The sequence below is a fragment of the Lepidochelys kempii genome, chromosome 2 (genome assembly GCF_965140285.1).
Source record: "Lepidochelys kempii isolate rLepKem1 chromosome 2, rLepKem1.hap1, whole genome shotgun sequence".
Lineage (NCBI taxonomy): Eukaryota > Metazoa > Chordata > Testudines > Cheloniidae > Lepidochelys > Lepidochelys kempii.
Window position 1 is genome coordinate 10,143,598 of NC_136381.1, and position 16,726 is coordinate 10,160,323.

At 44.4% G+C, this 16,726-nt stretch overlaps 1 protein-coding gene across 2 annotated transcripts; it reads right to left on the reverse strand.

The window, feature by feature from the left end:
• Nucleotides 1-8,397: 8,397 nt before the first annotated feature.
• On the reverse strand, nt 8,398-12,991 carry CHRAC1 (chromatin accessibility complex subunit 1). 2 transcript variants are annotated; one of them, XM_073330050.2, is made up of 3 exons: nt 12,759-12,991; nt 10,650-10,776; nt 8,398-9,474 (listed from the first exon to the last, which is right to left on the reverse strand). In XM_073330050.2, exons 1-3 carry the CDS (start codon nt 12,945-12,947, stop codon nt 9,335-9,337), a joined length of 456 nt encoding a protein of 151 aa, XP_073186151.2. In that variant the 5' UTR covers nt 12,948-12,991; the 3' UTR covers nt 8,398-9,334. The 2 variants fall into 2 exon arrangements, with proteins under 2 accessions (XP_073186151.2, XP_073186152.2); XM_073330051.2 differs by having other exon boundaries at nt 12,801-12,988.
• Between the last annotated feature and the right edge of the window lie 3,735 nt (nt 12,992-16,726).

Consider the following 16,726-nt stretch of genomic DNA (forward strand, 5'->3'; position numbering starts at 1 on the left):
TTGAGCTCCATGTGGCTGTGTTACACATTTCAATTAGGGGAACATGCTTTAAACATGCTGTAGAAGCAGCCATCACGCTAGTGAGTGTAAGGTATTTTTATAACTTTCTATAGTATGATCCATCAAGATAACATTTGTGTGGTTCTATTTAAATAGAAAGATATAGTCTGTATGCTAAAAGCATATTGTAATTTTGACTCTGCCTTATTTGCATGTGGTCTGAGAAAAAACACTGGTGGCATAATGGATTGAGTGACATGGAAATCATATATTACTTTTGGTATAAATTTTGAGAGGCCAAAGAACTACTTTATCTTGATTAAAAATTTTAATGGATAGGCAGCCGTTAAGTCATGAAATTCACTAATCCTCCTGGCTGACATTGCTATAATAAACACAGTTTTAATTAACAGATGGAATAAGGAACAACATGATAAAGGGTTGAAGAATGGAGACCTAAGTTGTGATAATACAAAGTTTGAATTCTATGAGGGAAGAGGCTGTCTCACAGGGGGATAACGCTTTAGTAAATCTTTCAGCAATCACTTAACAATATCATGTAAGACACTAGATTTACCATCTATCAGTATTGTGAAAAGTCACAATTGCAGCTAAATGTATCTTGAGTGAGTGTGACATACCGGGGCACAATCCAGACTGGGGGGGGGGAAATCACAAACAGCCTTCCACTATGCAAGCCACACCCTGAGTGTCTGTCTGTAATTGTAACCTGCCAGCTACACCCTGGCTCTCACCAACCTCGGTTATTCTGCAGGGTGACCCCTATGTAGTGGGGGATTTTTGCCTTGAATGTTCTGAACAGAGGTTTGCAGAAAAACCTCAGAAGGGGTTTCAAATTTGTAAAATTATATTTTTTAATTATGTATAAAAAAGTGGTGATAGTATCAGGACACTTTAGTGTGCATAAAATAGTAATTAGTTTTAAAATTGAGACTTAAATAAGTAAAAATTAATAATAGTTTAAATTTTAAAAATCCAATATGGTGGACCCAAATGGTGGCTATAGGGGAGGATCACCTAGACCTTTCTGGGAACTCATAGAACCCAAGATTGGAGGGGGGGGGTGGAGGAGAGGCCGTCACATGTAGGTGCACAAGAGTTAGCCAATCAGCTGCCAGCCCATTGAAAGAGAAACCAATCAGAGACTGAGAACATGACACCCCCCCCCAACTGAAAGGCGACCAATCAGAGATGAGTAGAGTAGGCTGAAAAGTGTATAGAAAGGTGACAGCCAACAGGTTGAACTCCTAGTGGTTCAAGATCTTCAAGAAGAACAGAAGCTGTAAGACTCCCACCTGGAAAGAAGAGGGTTCCTAGGCAGCTTTGGGTGGAGTCTTGTGAGGCTTTGGGTGGAGGTTGCTTTGCGGGTTCTGAAGAGCCACTGTCTACAAGAGGCAACAAGACTCAGCAAGCAAGACTAGCTATGTTTGGGGTGGAGGCTTGTGAGGCTTTGGCAGGGGGTTACTTCGGGGTTCCAGAAAGACACTGCCTGCAAAAAGCCTCAACGTGCATCAGCAAGAGAACCCTGAGGTTGCTCTGGAGGCGGTTGCTGTAGCAACCAAGGACCTCAGCTGCCCGCCAGAACCAGCTTTGGCGTTGTGACCAGCTGAGAGGAACAGCAGTGAGACCGAGCAGAAGGACATTGAGGGTTCAAGAAATACTGAAGAAAAATAAAGTGTGGAACTCTCCACCTATTATTAAGGAATGTATGGGTGTGTCTGTCAAGAAAGCCAGCTGCAAATATTAATGTAAACAGTTAATGTTAGGTATTAAATGATCAATAAGTGTTAGTGTTACATGTTAAATGTTACTGTTAGTACTCTGTGAATGATTACATTGTTGTACATTATAAAGTCTGTGTCTTTTTTTGATGTGCTGTTTTATTTTAAACTGTAACTCCATTATATCTTATCATACTTGACTTCTTTTCTTCTTGCGTTTCTGTAACTACTTAATTCCTTTAATAAATGATTATTTCTGTTTTCGAATAAATGCTGCTTGTGTGTGTCAATGTTATACCAATAAAAACAAAAACCAGCAGGATCTTATTAAAGGGAAAAAGGCAAAATACCACATTTATTGTGAATACAGAAAGAATCATAGTAAGCAGTTAGTTATAGCTATACCATTCCATTCAATCTCATATTTATTCACACATTCATTCATACACACACACACACACAGGTTCTGCAAGGTTGTTATCATAGTTACCAGCCTTAGGGTTGCTCATGCCAAGCCACTGGCCAGGGGGCCTGGACATGAGGAGGGAGCAGGGCCTTGTCAGATGCTCATCTGATGCTCCTGGAAGTTGGTTTGCAGAATCAGACCCCAAAGTTCTCACTTTCTAGAATCCATTTTTATAGGAATTTCTTCCTATGCCAGTCTATGGGAATTGCTTCATCATGCTGTTGCTGAATCAATCAGCAGATGGCACATTCCTGATGGCTCCGTGCTGCTAGATGTTATCTTGTTCTTTGGTTCCTTGAGGCTGTTGGGTGGATTCCAGTCTGCCCTCTGGGGGTCCTCTGGTTATTTCCACTTGACGCCTTCTTCAGACGATGGACACTGGATTCTTAGGCTGGTACCTCCCTGATCATTCAGTTATTATCCACACCAAGCATCCATGCATATACATCCTCTATCTCTATTTTAATCACAATTGTTAACAAAGCCAGATGAATACAACAAAAGGGCGGGGAGTCTCTGGGTGCTGTTTCTGTTGTTACAGAGTATTGTTTTGAGTCTCTCTCTGTGTGAGTAGTTGTTATTACAAAGAATTGCTTTGAGAACAGACTCTGTCTTAGAATGTACTAACGCAATTAGCAGCTTGCAAGTTTAACACATAAAGGGCGAGAAACAGTACCAAAAACCAAGAGACCCCTTAATTAGTAATACCCTGGAATTTAAACTATGGGGAATCAAACTTATTCGTGATTTTAATACAGAACTTCTTTAATATGATCCAACATCAATCCTTGAGTGTAGGGTGGTATCTGTGTCCTTTCAGGGGTCAGCAAGACTAGCTTGCTCTAGGGAGCCCTCTGCAGCTCAGAGACAAGAACCCTGGGAAAACACTTCAGGGCCGACTACAACCTTGTTTACCCTTTGTCAGACAAATATGTAGGTAATTTAAATGGCATCTAAAATCTTAGGGTAACACCAACACACCCCTAGTTCTGGAACTTCCCCCAGAAATGTATGTCCGGTACTGCCTAGCCCTCTCCTGCACATTACAAGTATATTAAAGGAATCATATGACAGATTATTCTCAAGACACTTCAATTTAAACATATTGGATTAGATAAAACAGTAAATCAAGTTTATTAACTGCAAAGAGAGAGATTTTCAAAGAGTATAAGTAATGAGGCATAAAAGTCAGAAATAGTTACCAGAAAAACATGTCATTGTATTATTTAGGGTGGTCTACAATACAAACTTAGTTTGATGGAAGCCGCCTTATGACTACACTACTGGGTCTCTTCCAAACTTGCCTGTAACATCGACTTAATTACTCCACCTCTGTGAGAGGCGTTGCACTTAATTTGAAGGTGATGGGTGGACAGAGAGGCAGTGTAGACGCAGCATTGTGTAAGTAGACTGAATTGGCCTCCAGGAGGTGTCCCACAATGCTCCGCTGCGACTGCGCTGGAGATGGTTTTCAACTCTGCCGCACAGCAGCGAGATATACAGGAAACAGCCCCTTCCCTCTGAAAGTCCTGGGAACTTTTGACTTTTCATTTCCTGCTTGAGCAGCATAGAAAGTTTGCCAGACCAGCTGATCACGGCACCTCAATGCCCCAAACGGGCTCCAGGCTGGAATACACAGGAAGTGGTGAAGCGCCGAAGAAACGTAGACATCTACGAAAAGATCATTAGGGCATGGGGGACAAGGGCTACCCCAGGGACACACAGCAGTGCCACATGAAACTTCGGCAAGCATACCAGAAGACAAGGGAGGCGAACACTTGCGCTGGTTCTGCAGCACAGATATGCTGCTTCTACAATCCAACTGCATGCGAGTCTAACTGGTAACCCAACCACTACCACTAAACACAGCAGGGATCCCTCACAGGAGTCCGAGTCCCGGGCCACCTCAGGCAACAGTGAGGAGGACATTGACCTCAACATCTGCAAGCCTAAGATGACTGCTACCAGCAGCTTTACGAGAAGGGGGTGGTGGGTTTCCTGTGTTCTCTCATGGTTGCAACCCTTCCCCTCACCCCCGTGAGCCACTTCAGACAAAAGCCACAATTTGGGAGGCTTAATGGTCCCTGGTCTCAAAGCAATGTCCATGTTGCTAGGCAGGAGGGGGCATTGGTCACCTGACCACCTATGCTCCCGACACAGGTTTCCCACAAGTTGCAGCACATTGCCTTTGCCTCCAGCACACCCTCCACACCAGTGGAGAAGCTTTTGCAGATTAGAAAGCAGAAAATCAGAACATGCGATGACATGTTCAGTGAGATAATGAATGCCTCTGTGACAGCAGATACAGAGCTCAGAGCCTGGAGTTCATACGTTGAAAAATTGGACATGGAGAGCATCTGAGGAGCATGAATGTGCCATGCAGGATGAGATGCTGCAGATTATGAAGGACCTGAGGTGTCTGGTTGCGCTTCAAGAAAAACAGCTTGATCTTAGATGCCCTCTGCAGCCCCTGCACAATGGCCTGCAAACATCAAACTGTTCCCAATCCCCCTACCCCAAAGGCTCCAGGAGGCAGCGGGTGGGAGTGCATTATCCCAGCCACTCAACACCCAGGGAGGGTAGTAAGAACAAAAGGCAGCCATTCAAAAATCTTTTGATGGACAATCGTTCCACGCTTTCACAAACAGCCTGACCTGGTTTCTCCCCGCCCAATTTTATCACACCGTTTGCCCAAAGTTAAATTATTTCCTATTCTTTCAGTTTCTTTATGTTTGGGCAATAAAAGTCAATGTTTCAAGAATGAAATACTCTTTATTTATTCCAAGCATGGCCCTCTGGTTGGGGGGCTGGGGGGCGAAGGAGCAGCAGCACAGGGAAACTGATGCAACGGCAGGGATGGTATCTGAGGCACAACGCAGATAAGCAGTTGTCATAAATATAAAGGGAAGGGTAATCACCTTTAAAATCCCTCCTGGCCAGAGGAAAAACCCTCTCACCTGTAAAGGGTTCAGAAGCTAAAGGTAACCTCGCTGGCACCTGACCAAAATGACCAATGAGGCGACAAGCTACTTTCAAAAGCTGGGAGGAAGAGGGAGAAAAACAAAGGGTCTGTCTGTGTGATGCTTTTGCCGGGGACAGAACAGGAATGGCGTCTTAGAACTTAGTAAGTAATCTAGCTAGGTATGAGTTAGATTATGATTTCTTTAAATGGCTGAGAAAATAGCTGTGCTGAATAGAATGAATATTCCTGTCTGTGTGTCTTTTTGTAACTTAAGGTTTTGCCTAGAGGGATTCTCTATGTTTTGAATCTAATTACCCTGTAAGGTATTCACCATCCTGATTTTACAGAGGTGATTCTTTTTTACTTCTATTAAAAGTCTTCTTGTAAGAAAACTGAATGCTTTTTCATTGTTCTTAAGATCCAAGGGTTTGGGTCTGTGGTCACCTATGCAAATTGGTGAGGATTTTTACCAAACCTTCCCCAGGAAGTGGGGTGCAAGGGTTGGGAGGATTTTGGGGGGAAAGACGTTTCCAAATGACGCTTTTCTAATAAAAATAAACCCAGATAAATGTTTGGTGGTGGCAGTGGAAGGCCAAGGCCAAAGGGTAAAATAGTTTGTACCCTGGGGAAGTTTTAACCTAAGCTGGTAAAAGTAAGCTTAGGAGGTTTTCATGCAGGTCCCCACATCTGTACCCTAGAGTTCAGAGTGGGGAAGGAACCTTGACAGCAGTGCATATTAGTGTGGCTCATTACTGAAACGGGTTTTCAAAGACTCCCAGAGATGCAGAGCTCCTCACTGGGCTCTTCTTATTGCCCTGGTATCTGGCTGCACAAAACTAACTGCCAACCTATTCACCTCTGCAACTCAACACTGCAGAAACTTCTCTCCCTGTGCCTCACAGATATTATGGAGCACACAGCGATAACAGTGGGGATGTTGCTTTCATTGAGGTCTAACCAAATAAGCAAACTGCACCAGCAACCATCCTAAGGCACATTCCACCACCATGTTGCACTTGCTCAGCCTATTGTTGAACCGAGCCTTACTGCTGTCCAGGTGGCTGTTGTATGGATTCATGAGCATTGGAGCAAGGGGTAGGCTGGGTCTCACAGAATCACTATTTGCATTTCAACATCATCAATGGTTATTTTGCAACCTGGAAAGAAAGTCCCTGCTTGCAGCTTTCTGAACAGACCTGTGTTCCTAAAGATGCGTGTGTCATGCACCTTTCCTGACTGTCTCACGTTGATGTCAGTGAAACACCCCATGTGATCCACCAGTGCTTGCAACATCATTGAAAAGTATCCCTCAACATTTATGTATTCTTTGGCAAGGTGGTCTGGTGCCAAGATAGGATTATGCATGCCATCTATCGTCCCACTGCAGTTAGGGAAACCCATTGTGGCAAAACCATCTACTATGTCCTGCACATTGCCCAAGGTCACTACCCTTCTAAGCAGGAATTGATTAATGGCGCTGCACACTTGGCTCACAACTGCTGCCATGGTGGCTTTATCAACTCCAAATTGATTCCCCAGACCAGTAGCAGTCTGGCAATGCAAGCTTCCACAGAGCAATCGCCACTTGCTTCTCCCCTGTCAGAACAGGTCTCATTTTAGTGTTGCTGCACTTCAGGGCTGGGGGAAGCTCTGCACAAAGTTTCTGGAAAGTGGCCTTTCACATGCAAAAGTTCTGCAGCCACTGCTTGTCATCCCATACAATGCAATCCCAGCAGTCAGTGCTGTTTCCCAGGACCAGAAATGGCGCTACACCATGTTCAGCAGCTGCACAACTGCCAGCAGCAATTGTTTCATTCTATGGCTTGCAGCAGGGCTGCTTGAATGATATTGCAATGATCCACCGATGGCCCGTTTTGGGTCTGGAAATACTACAGGCTAAGGCATGAGGGGTTTGTAATGTTCAAAACAAGCATGCAGTTGAGGGGGGGTCCATGTTTCTTGGGCTATGGTGTACATGCTGCTAAGCCAGGCTTTGCCTTTGATATCTGGGGAACGATGCAGGGAGGAAACTGAATTATGGGAGATCAAAGCTATCTTCCCATTCCCCCCGACAAGGTTCTGGTCCTACAAGGCATCGCAAGCCTGTCCCAAAAACCCCTTGGGGTTAATTCCATTGTGGGATAGCTACCCACAGTGCACTGCTCTATGCATCATGCAAGTGCTTCTAGTGAGGATGCACTCCACCAACACAATGAGTGGGGTGTAGATACTCTGGACCAACTTAATTACTGAGGCATCCAGCTGTCAACTTAACTATGAAGTGTAGATATGCCCTTACTGTATTTGTACTACTGATCTGTTACAAAACATACTTTATCATAAGACCTGGTGTTAATTACTTTTTGGAGATGAGTAAAGAAAGTTTTCATGGCTGTTGTATTGCTACATTTTAATTATATTTCCTGTAAAAGGAGAAAATCACAGATTAAACTCAAGCATCACTGTGGAAAGTAGAAAGGGGCACCTGGGGCAAGAATGTTGGGGACCCAAATATCTGAACTGAAAAAACTGATGACCATTAACAAAAAGGTGCTGAATTAAGCAGCATCCATCCACCCATTCTTCTACATGCTCTTTTGAGTTTTTTTAAAAGCAGGTTGGAACTAACCCTCTGCTTGCACATTTTCCTTCATTCCTCTGAACTGATGCTAGGCAGGCCTCTAACATGTGCTGGCTCCCCCTCCCTCAGTCTCCTCCATCTCTCTCTCTCCTCTGTTACCCTTTCATCTCTGCAGGTGGAGCCGTCACCAATCAGGATTCTCCATTTGTTGCCTATGTGGGGGTCATGAGTGGCCTAACACCCTAATCTCTTTTCCTGAATAGAGATCTAAATCAATCTGATCTATTACTTGTGCAGTAGTTTGTGTAAACTGAAGAGACATCACCCACGCTGCTCTCAGAGCAGTTGTAAAGTAGCCTTCCAGTCTCTCAGATATATGTTACAGCTAATGTTCATGCAGAGACATGGTGACTAACACAGGCTCAATTTCCCCTGAACATACTAAAGTCAGCCCCCAGGGCAAATTGGGATTAGGGATCTGTCACATTTCTAGTGGGTGGCAGATCACCGCTCATCCCCTATTTACTAGCTAGGATGATCCACACTTATAAATATATAGTGGGCACATCTGACCCAACAATACAGTAACCCTGTACAAAGCATAAGTTAAAAGCCTTTATAAAAAGAATGCTGTCAAGGGTCTGCATTAATTTCCACATTTTAAAAAGTTTATTGTAAAAAATGTTTAAAAAATACACAGGACATTTTCCATTTTTATAGTAGTAAAAATATGCCAGCTCTACCACTCAAATGGTAAAACTGTTCATTTTCTTGCCATAGAGCAATCTATATTTAATAAACTTCAAACAACAAGTGTCGATAGGTAGAGTACTATAGACAAACTACAAACGTAGAATCCTCTGGGTGAAAAAAAAATCTAGATATACATATTTACATCATGAGCTAACGCTTCTACTTCTTAACACCAATGCAGCTGCAGAGCACCACCAGGGATTGCAAAAGGTCTATCCCTGTATCCAGATTCCTTGCAGACTTGGTTATTTAGACTGTATTACAACAGTAGCCACATTATAGTTTTTGTGGGGTTGGTCCATGGGTATCGCTCCAACAGAATGCTAGAAAACAGGTGGAGATTCTGTCTCAGGTGCTTGGTTCATTGGCTGCCACAGAGTAAGAACTGTATATAAAGTATGCACCACAGCCCTACTGGTTAAGCAGAAGCATTAGCTACAAGAGGAGTCCCATCTAGCCAGATGGAGCCAGGGCCTTTGGAATTGATGCTGAAAGTTGCCTACAAGCCTGCTTCTATTTGGATAATGATTGTCTGAAGATATTTTAAAATATTTTGAGCCAATTCTGTCTCAAGATCTGCATGTATAGTTCCCCTGGCTTTCCATTTCCAAGGGCAGAATTCCTTCCTTCAAGCAGGCTAATATTCAGTTGTTTCAATTTAAAGTAAACAAGATAGCAATTCTCAGACAGATGGGAATACAGCTGCTGTATTCCCAAGTTACAACCCCTTTCCCCCTCCCCGCAAAAAACTCAGTGTGGGTTAGCTTGGAAAAAATCAGGGGGCCAATTCAATACATTATACTGCAGGAAAGACTAGCTATTTGACACCCTTAAGATTCAGCATCTTCCTCCTCACTCTCTTCCTCTTGGTCGTCATCGTCATCCTCCTCCTCCTCCACCTCTCCATCCCTCTTCTCTCTTTCAAGCATTTTCAGGTATTTGCTAGCGAGGATCTTCTTTGGTAAGATATCTGAAAGGCACAATTCCTTCTTTTGTAATCATTTTTGACAGTTACAAAAGAGATTTAGAATAATTTATTACTGTACCATCAAGATCATAGCAACTAACAGCCTCACAGTCTATGGGCTGCAATTTTTTAGGCTATGGAATAGTCAGGTTATTCTAATCTAACTGGTATCCATGGAATAGGAATGTAGCCATTGTGATATTAGAGAGATTGTCAGATTAAGGGTATTAGTAATCCATGAGGGAATTTAAGTGATTATGCCGATATAATAATTTCTTAAGTCTTACTCACTTATGCTGCTTTGCTTTTTACTTACACTGATCAAGTACATCTTAAGTGTATTAATTAATTATATCTACTCTATTTATACTCCTTAGAAGCTATTTCCCTCTACTCAGTGTAGGCTGCCTGTTCAGGGTAATGCTATCACGATGAGTCCAAGAACAGTAAGGAAATATTGCTAAAAGGTGCCACAAGTGGGGCTGATGCGCTAGTTAAATATTAACAAGGAGATCTCACTCCTTAGACCAAAGAATTTATTTGAAGAGGGGCAAGCATTATTCTAAATGCCCAATCAATGTACAGGATTTAAGACAACAGGGATTGTGGCATAAACCAATGTCTGAAAGGACATTTGTAAATTTAAAAATCAATAGAGAGTTCTGGGCACATATGATGTTTCATAAAATCCTTCTTCTGCTTCCCCAAACACTATAAAGATTTAAGGGAGTGTTGTCTATTGGTTAAAGCAGAAGATGGGAGTCACTTACCTCCCTGATTTTATTCCTAGATCTTAAAAACTGACTTTAAAGTTACTTTAATCAATCTGAACCTGAGCTTTCCCATTTTTTAAATTAGGGACACTATCCACCACCCAGGGATACTATTAAAAGGCGTTGGAAAGAAGTAGCTTGAAGTTATTGGAATGTCAAGTATGACTTACAATAATTGGAGGTGCAATTATTTTGTCCCATGACTTTGTGTACTTTGCATCAATAAAAAAAGCAGCTCATTCATTCACACAGAATGCTTGTCAATTATTTGGACCATGAGTAAATTAAATGCAACAGAGGTTAACAGCCAAAAAGAGAATTTAATAATAATAGTGACTGCTACAGTAAGAGCTGCATCTTATTTTCCAGTTGCCCATATCGATTTGCCACAACTGCTATACCTACCAGCAAGGAACTGAAACGTTTCAGATTCCTCCGCTGTATGGGATAAGTCACTGTAGGTTAGGGCTCTCTTCTCTTTTCCACGGCCATGTTTGTAGGAGTAAGTGGCTAAATACTGGACAAAGAGCTCCTATAAAAAACAACCGACAAAAAGAAATCTGTCAAATTAATTCCTGTGTACACAGCTGACTGCAATGCTTCTTCAAGCCCTTGTTTAGGGCCCAGTCCTGCCATTAACTGCATGCAGCCACTGCCCTGCACCTACACAGAGTCCCACCAATTTCGATATGGCTCTGTGAGAGCAGATGATGTGTACCTCTGTGAGTAGCCAACTGCAAAACTGGGGTCTTAGACTAACCCTTAATTTGTGCCACTATCAAGTTAACCACTGCAGCAGGCTTTATGGGAACAGAAGACAGCAAGAAATTATTTCTGCAGGTATGTGATTAAATACTGCAAAAATAGCTTGCTGCTTTCTGCTACTTATGATAAATTTCAGAGTAGCAGCCATGTTAGTCTGTATTCACAAAAAGAAAAGGAGTACTTGTGGCACCTTAAAGACTAACCAATTTATTTGAGCATAAGCTTTCGTGAGCTACAGCTCACTTCATTGGATGCATACTGTGGAAAGTGTAGAAGATCTTTTTATACACACAAAGCATGAAAAAATACCTCCCCCGACCCCACTCTCCTGCTGGTAATGTCTTATCTAAAGTGACCACTCTCCTTACAATGTGTATGATAATCAAGTTGGGCCATTTCCAGCACAAATCCAGGTTCCACCCCCCCCCCCCCACAAACCCACTCTCCTGCTGGTAATAGCCGTCACCTTCAGCCCCCAACTAAAACCCCTCCAACGCATTATGAAGGATCTACAACCTATCCTGAAAGATGACCCAACACTCTCACAAATCTTGGAGACAGGCCAGTCCTTGCCTACAGACAGCCCCCCCAACCAGAAGCAAATACTCACCAGCAACCACATACCACACAACAGAACCACTAACCCAGGAACCTATCCTTGCAACAAAGCCCATTGCCAACTGTGCCCACATATCTATTCAGGGGACACCATCACAGGGCCTAACAACATCAGCCACACTATCAGAGGCTCGTTCACCTGCACATCCACCAATGTGATATATGCCATCATGTGCCAGCAATGCCCCTCTGCCATTTACATTGGTTGAACTGGACAGTCTCTACGTAAAAGAATAAATGGACACAAATCAGATGTCAAGAATTATAACATTCATAAACCAGTCGGAGAACACTTCAATCTCTCTGGTCACGCAATCACAGACATGAAAGTTGCGATATTACAACAAAAAAAACTTCAAATCCAGACTCCAGCGAGAGACTGCTGAATTGGAATTCATTTGCAAATTGGATACAACTAACTTAGGCTTGAATAGAGACTGGGAGTGGCTAAGTCATTATGCAAGGTAGCCTATTTCCCCTTGTTTTCCAGCCCCCCCAGACGTTCTTGTTAAACCCTGGATTTGTGCTGGAAATGGCCCACCTTGATTATCATACACATTGTAAGGAGAGTGGTCACTTTAGATAAGCTATTACCAGCAGGAGAGTGGGGTGGGGGGAGGTATTTCTTCATGCTTTGTGTGTATAAAAAGATCTTCTACACTTTCCACAGCATGCATCCGGTGAAGTGAGCTGTAGCTCACGAAAGCTCATGCTCAAATAAATTGGTTAGTCTCTAAGGCGCCACAAGTCCTCCTTTTCTTTTTGCGTGTTTAATGGAAGCAGGCCAGGGGATGGCAGAGGCCCCCCCTAACAGGCGGATTTTTGCCACGTGACAGGCTGCAACATACCAAAAAAAAAAAAAAAAGACCCACAGCCTGAAGAGTCAGACCAAGTCACCTTTCTTTGGAGAACCGGTGTGAACTACTTCCTTCACGCCCTCCTCCTGCCCCCACCCTCCAGGGGCTGGCAAGCGGGCGAGGGCAGCTGCTTCCAAAGCCTTGTCTAAAGCAGGGTAGCCCCCCCCGCCCCGTGGCTCGGCTCAGGCCCCTGGCGTCCCGGCCACAGCCCCAGCCCCACGGGGCGGGGAGCCGCTCGGCCCTGGGCTGCTTCCCCCCCCCCCACGCCCCGCACCAGGCGCCGGGGCAGGGACGGCGGGAGGCCCGGGCCGGGTACCGTGGCCTTGGCGGTGAGGAACAGCGCGTCCTGGTTGATGCTGGAGACCTCCGGCGAGCTCTTCATGATCACCCGGATCCGGGAGAGGGGCAGCGACACCAGACGGTTCTCGCAGCCGCCACCGCTCAGCCGCGCCGCCGCCGCCATTTTCCTACGCCGCCAGCCGCCGCTCCAAGCCCTGGCATCAAACCCGTCGTTAAAAGGCGCCCGGCCGGGGAGCAGAGCCCTTTGGGAGTGGTAGTTTTCTGCCGCAAGGCAGCTCGGGCACGCTGGGAGGAGGGCAGGCGGAGGACTACAACTCCCATGATGCACCTCTCCTCAGCTCGCCTCGCCCACCCTGCTCTCCTTGCGGCCGGGTGACAGAGGGCGGGCTACGACTCCCGTCATGCATCTGCCCACCTCTGTCGCCCGGCGCCTGGCGGAGGCCCCGCCCGTAGCGAGCCCACAGCGTGCTTTGAGTGCGCGCTAGTGGCAGGTGGCAGAGCCGCAGCCCGGTTCGTCTGTGTTCGCAAAAAGGAAAGGAGGACTTGTGGCGCCGGAGGGAGTCACCAGTCTAGTGGGGCATAAGCTTTCGTGAGCTACAGCTCACTTCCTCGGATGCGCTCAGGGGTAGTCCTAATTGCAGAGCAGATTAGAGCAGGACCTTTGTGCTTTCAGAGTGAATGTACAACAGGACGGATTGTGAGGAAGAAAACTCAAGAGCTCCCCGTCTTTCATTATTATATATTGCCTGTGTGCATATAATGTTTGTCTTATCTGTCTACCTACCCAGACAATCAGGTGAAATCCTGGTCCCATGCAAATCCGCGTGTGCTAAATGAGAGCCACAATTTTCCCTATAGTATTTGAGCACCTGTAAGTGCGCCCATTGTTATAGGCTGGCTTGCATTACAGCTCAGAATCACATTAGCTAAACTAATGTAACATTAGTTACATGTCATGATGGATACTTTGCATTTCTATAGCGCCTTCAGTCAGAAGTTCTCAAAGTATTCTACAAACAACAGGCTTTAGCACCCATGTGATGTAGGTAAGACACTGAAGGTGAGCCCTTAACTAACCTATCACTGCTCATATCTAGGGTGAAACATGGATCTTTCAACAGTATATAATAATGTTAAAATTATATAATACATAGGTTAAGGAAAGAGTGTCTGTACATCTGGGTGAAGTGCTTCGACTATCCAAAAGTACAAAATCTGGTTTAAAAGTCAGAAGATACTTTTAGTACATAATCTGCAATAACCCAAATTTAGGTGAATACATTTAATGGTACAGTTTAGATATGAGATTCTGAATACTCAGGTACATCACTCAGGAAAAGTTATACAGACAGTTGGTTGTAGTGAGCAAATATAGGAATAAATGTAGATTGTCCCTCAGCAATTGAGCATTTAGGATAGGTTGTCCCTTAGAAAATATAATCCACCAGAGAAGTATTTCTCTTACTTTCCGATTTTGTTTCTCATTGGCACTCCAGCTCATCTCTCCTGGTATTGCCAATGTTCAGTGATGTGTTCTAGATAGATGTCCCTCAACCACCTGATGGCGTCTGACACCATGAAGTGTTGCATCAGCCAAGCGTAGCATTCACCGATTCCGCATTCTCAACACTCGCTCCTTATCGGGGTCCTAGGCTCCCAGGGCTCCGACGATCAGAGTGTGAGTTAGAACCTGGTAACCCCTAGCTCTCAAGGTGTCGGCCTGAGGGGTGTATTTCTCCACCTTTCAACCTCGGGCTTTGTGGAAAGCCGGGGTCCTATTCTCAAAGGGCACTGTGACAACCAACATGATGATCTTTTGGTCCTCACTGATGATGATGATGTCCGGTCACAGTTGGCTGTCCGTTCCGGGGATGGCAGAGTTCATGGTCACCTTTCTCACAGGTGGCAGTATGGCTCTGACTAGTCAGTCTTGGATGGTGTTGTGGCACAGCTGCTAGGCTCTGGAATGGGGCTTGTAGCTACAAAGGACATGGGGTAGTGTCTCATTAGCATAGCCACGCTTCCTGCATTGCTTGTCCCAATTCCCGTGGCGGACAGCTCCGTTCAGCGGGACACAGTTGATGAACCTAGGACTGGAATGGAAGACAGGCATATCCAATTGCAAATGCAGTTAGAAGTTTACTGGTAAACTAGGGATAATCTCTTGCAAAAGTGTCGCGGAATTGAACCCAAATAATTATCTAATCTGAAAGAAGGCATCTGCAGCACTACCCTACACCCTAACGCCGTGGGGGGGCACTGCTTAAGTCCTGCCTCACTAGCATCATCTCCAGTAGCATTATATTTGGAGGTCTCCTATGCAATTAGTAACCATGTGCAAACTAAAGCTCATGGGTTACAAATTCCATTTAGATTGTAACCTTTTTAGGACAGGGATTTGTTTTTTTACTTGGTATAAAATATTATGTTTGCTGTAAAACATCATTCATCATGGTCCTATATGTTAGTATTTAACCCTGTGTCTAACTATTCTTTGATCTTACCTTGTAATGACCTCTTGTGGTAGTAGTTAGTATTACTATCTCAGTGAAATAATTTATACTGTCAATCAACTGGAGCTAAGATCAAGTGTAGTACTTAGTATGTGAATCACTGGTTTTTCTGGGTGAAATCAGAACTACTCAACTGTCATTAACCCTCCTGGTCAATGGAAGGTGTACTAGGCTGGATTTGGTTAATACTCCTGGCATGTGGCAGGGGTATTAATTTTTTTGCAGCTCTCACCCATTTTTGGTGAGCGGTGACTGAAGCCAGGAAATAAGGGTTAGTCTCTTAGCAGCATTCATGTGTCACACTTTATCATAGAATCATAGACTTTAAGGTCAGAAGGGACCATTATGATCGTCTAGTCTGACCTCCTGCACAATGCAGGCCACAGAATCCCACCCACCCACTCCTGTAACAAACCCATAACCTATGTCTGAGTTGTTGAAGTCCTCAAATCGTGGTTGAAAGACTTCAAGGTGCAGAGAATCCTCCAGCAAGTGACCCGTGCCCCATGCTGCAGAGGAAGGTGAAAAACCCCCAGGGCCTCTGCCAATCTGCCATGGAGGAAAATTCCTTCCCGACCTCAAACGTGGTGATCAGCTGAACCCTGAGCATGTGGGCAAGACTCACCAGCCAGACACCCAGGAAAGAATTCTCTATAGTAACTCAGATCCCACCCCATCTAACATCCCATCACAGACCATTGGGCATATGTACTGCTAATAGTCAAAGATCAATTCATTGCCAAAATTAAGCTATCCCATCATACCATCCGCTCCATAAACTTATCAAGCTTATTCTTGAAGTGAGATATGTCCTTTGCCCCCCCACTGCTCCCCTTGGAAGGCTGTTCCAGAACTTCACTCCTCTGATGGTTAGAAACCTTCATCTAATTTCAAGTATAAACTTCCTGGTGGCCAATTTATAACCATTTGTTCTTGTGTCCACATTGGTACTGAGCTTAAATAATTCCTCTCCCTCCATGGTATTTATCTCTCTGATGTATTTATAGAGAGCAATCATATCTCCCCTCAACCTTCTTTTGGTTAGGTTATACAAGCCAAGCTCTTTGTGTCTCCTTTCATAAGACAGGTTTTCCATTCCTCGGATCATCCTAGTAGCCCTTCTCTGTACCTGTTCCAGTTTGAATTCATCCTTCTTAAACATGGGAGACCAGAACTGTACACAATATTCCAGATCAGGTTTCACCAGTGCCTTGTATACCAGTACTAGCACCTCCTTATCTCTACTGGAAATACCTCACCTGATGCATCCCAAGACCGCATTAGCTTTTTTCACGGCCATATCACATTTGACGGCTCACAGTCATCCTGTGATCAACCAATACTCCGAGGTCTTTCTCCTCCCCTGTTACTTCCAAGTGATGTGTCCCCAGCTTATAACCAAAATTCTTGTTATTAATCCCTAAATGCA

Bases quoted from the DNA above. Each gene is read 5' to 3' on its own strand.
- CHRAC1 (XM_073330050.2), bottom strand. From the start codon at position 12,947: ATGGCGGCGGCGGCGCGGCTGAGCGGTGGCGGCTGCGAGAACCGTCTG. The intron at 10,777-12,758 runs GTGCGGGGCGTG...TGTTTTTTATAG, and splicing joins CGTCCCTGCCCCGGCGCCTG to GAGCTCTTTGTCCAGTATTT. The intron at 9,475-10,649 runs GTAGGTATAGCA...TGTGCCTTTCAG, and splicing joins AACGTTTCAGTTCCTTGCTG to ATATCTTACCAAAGAAGATC.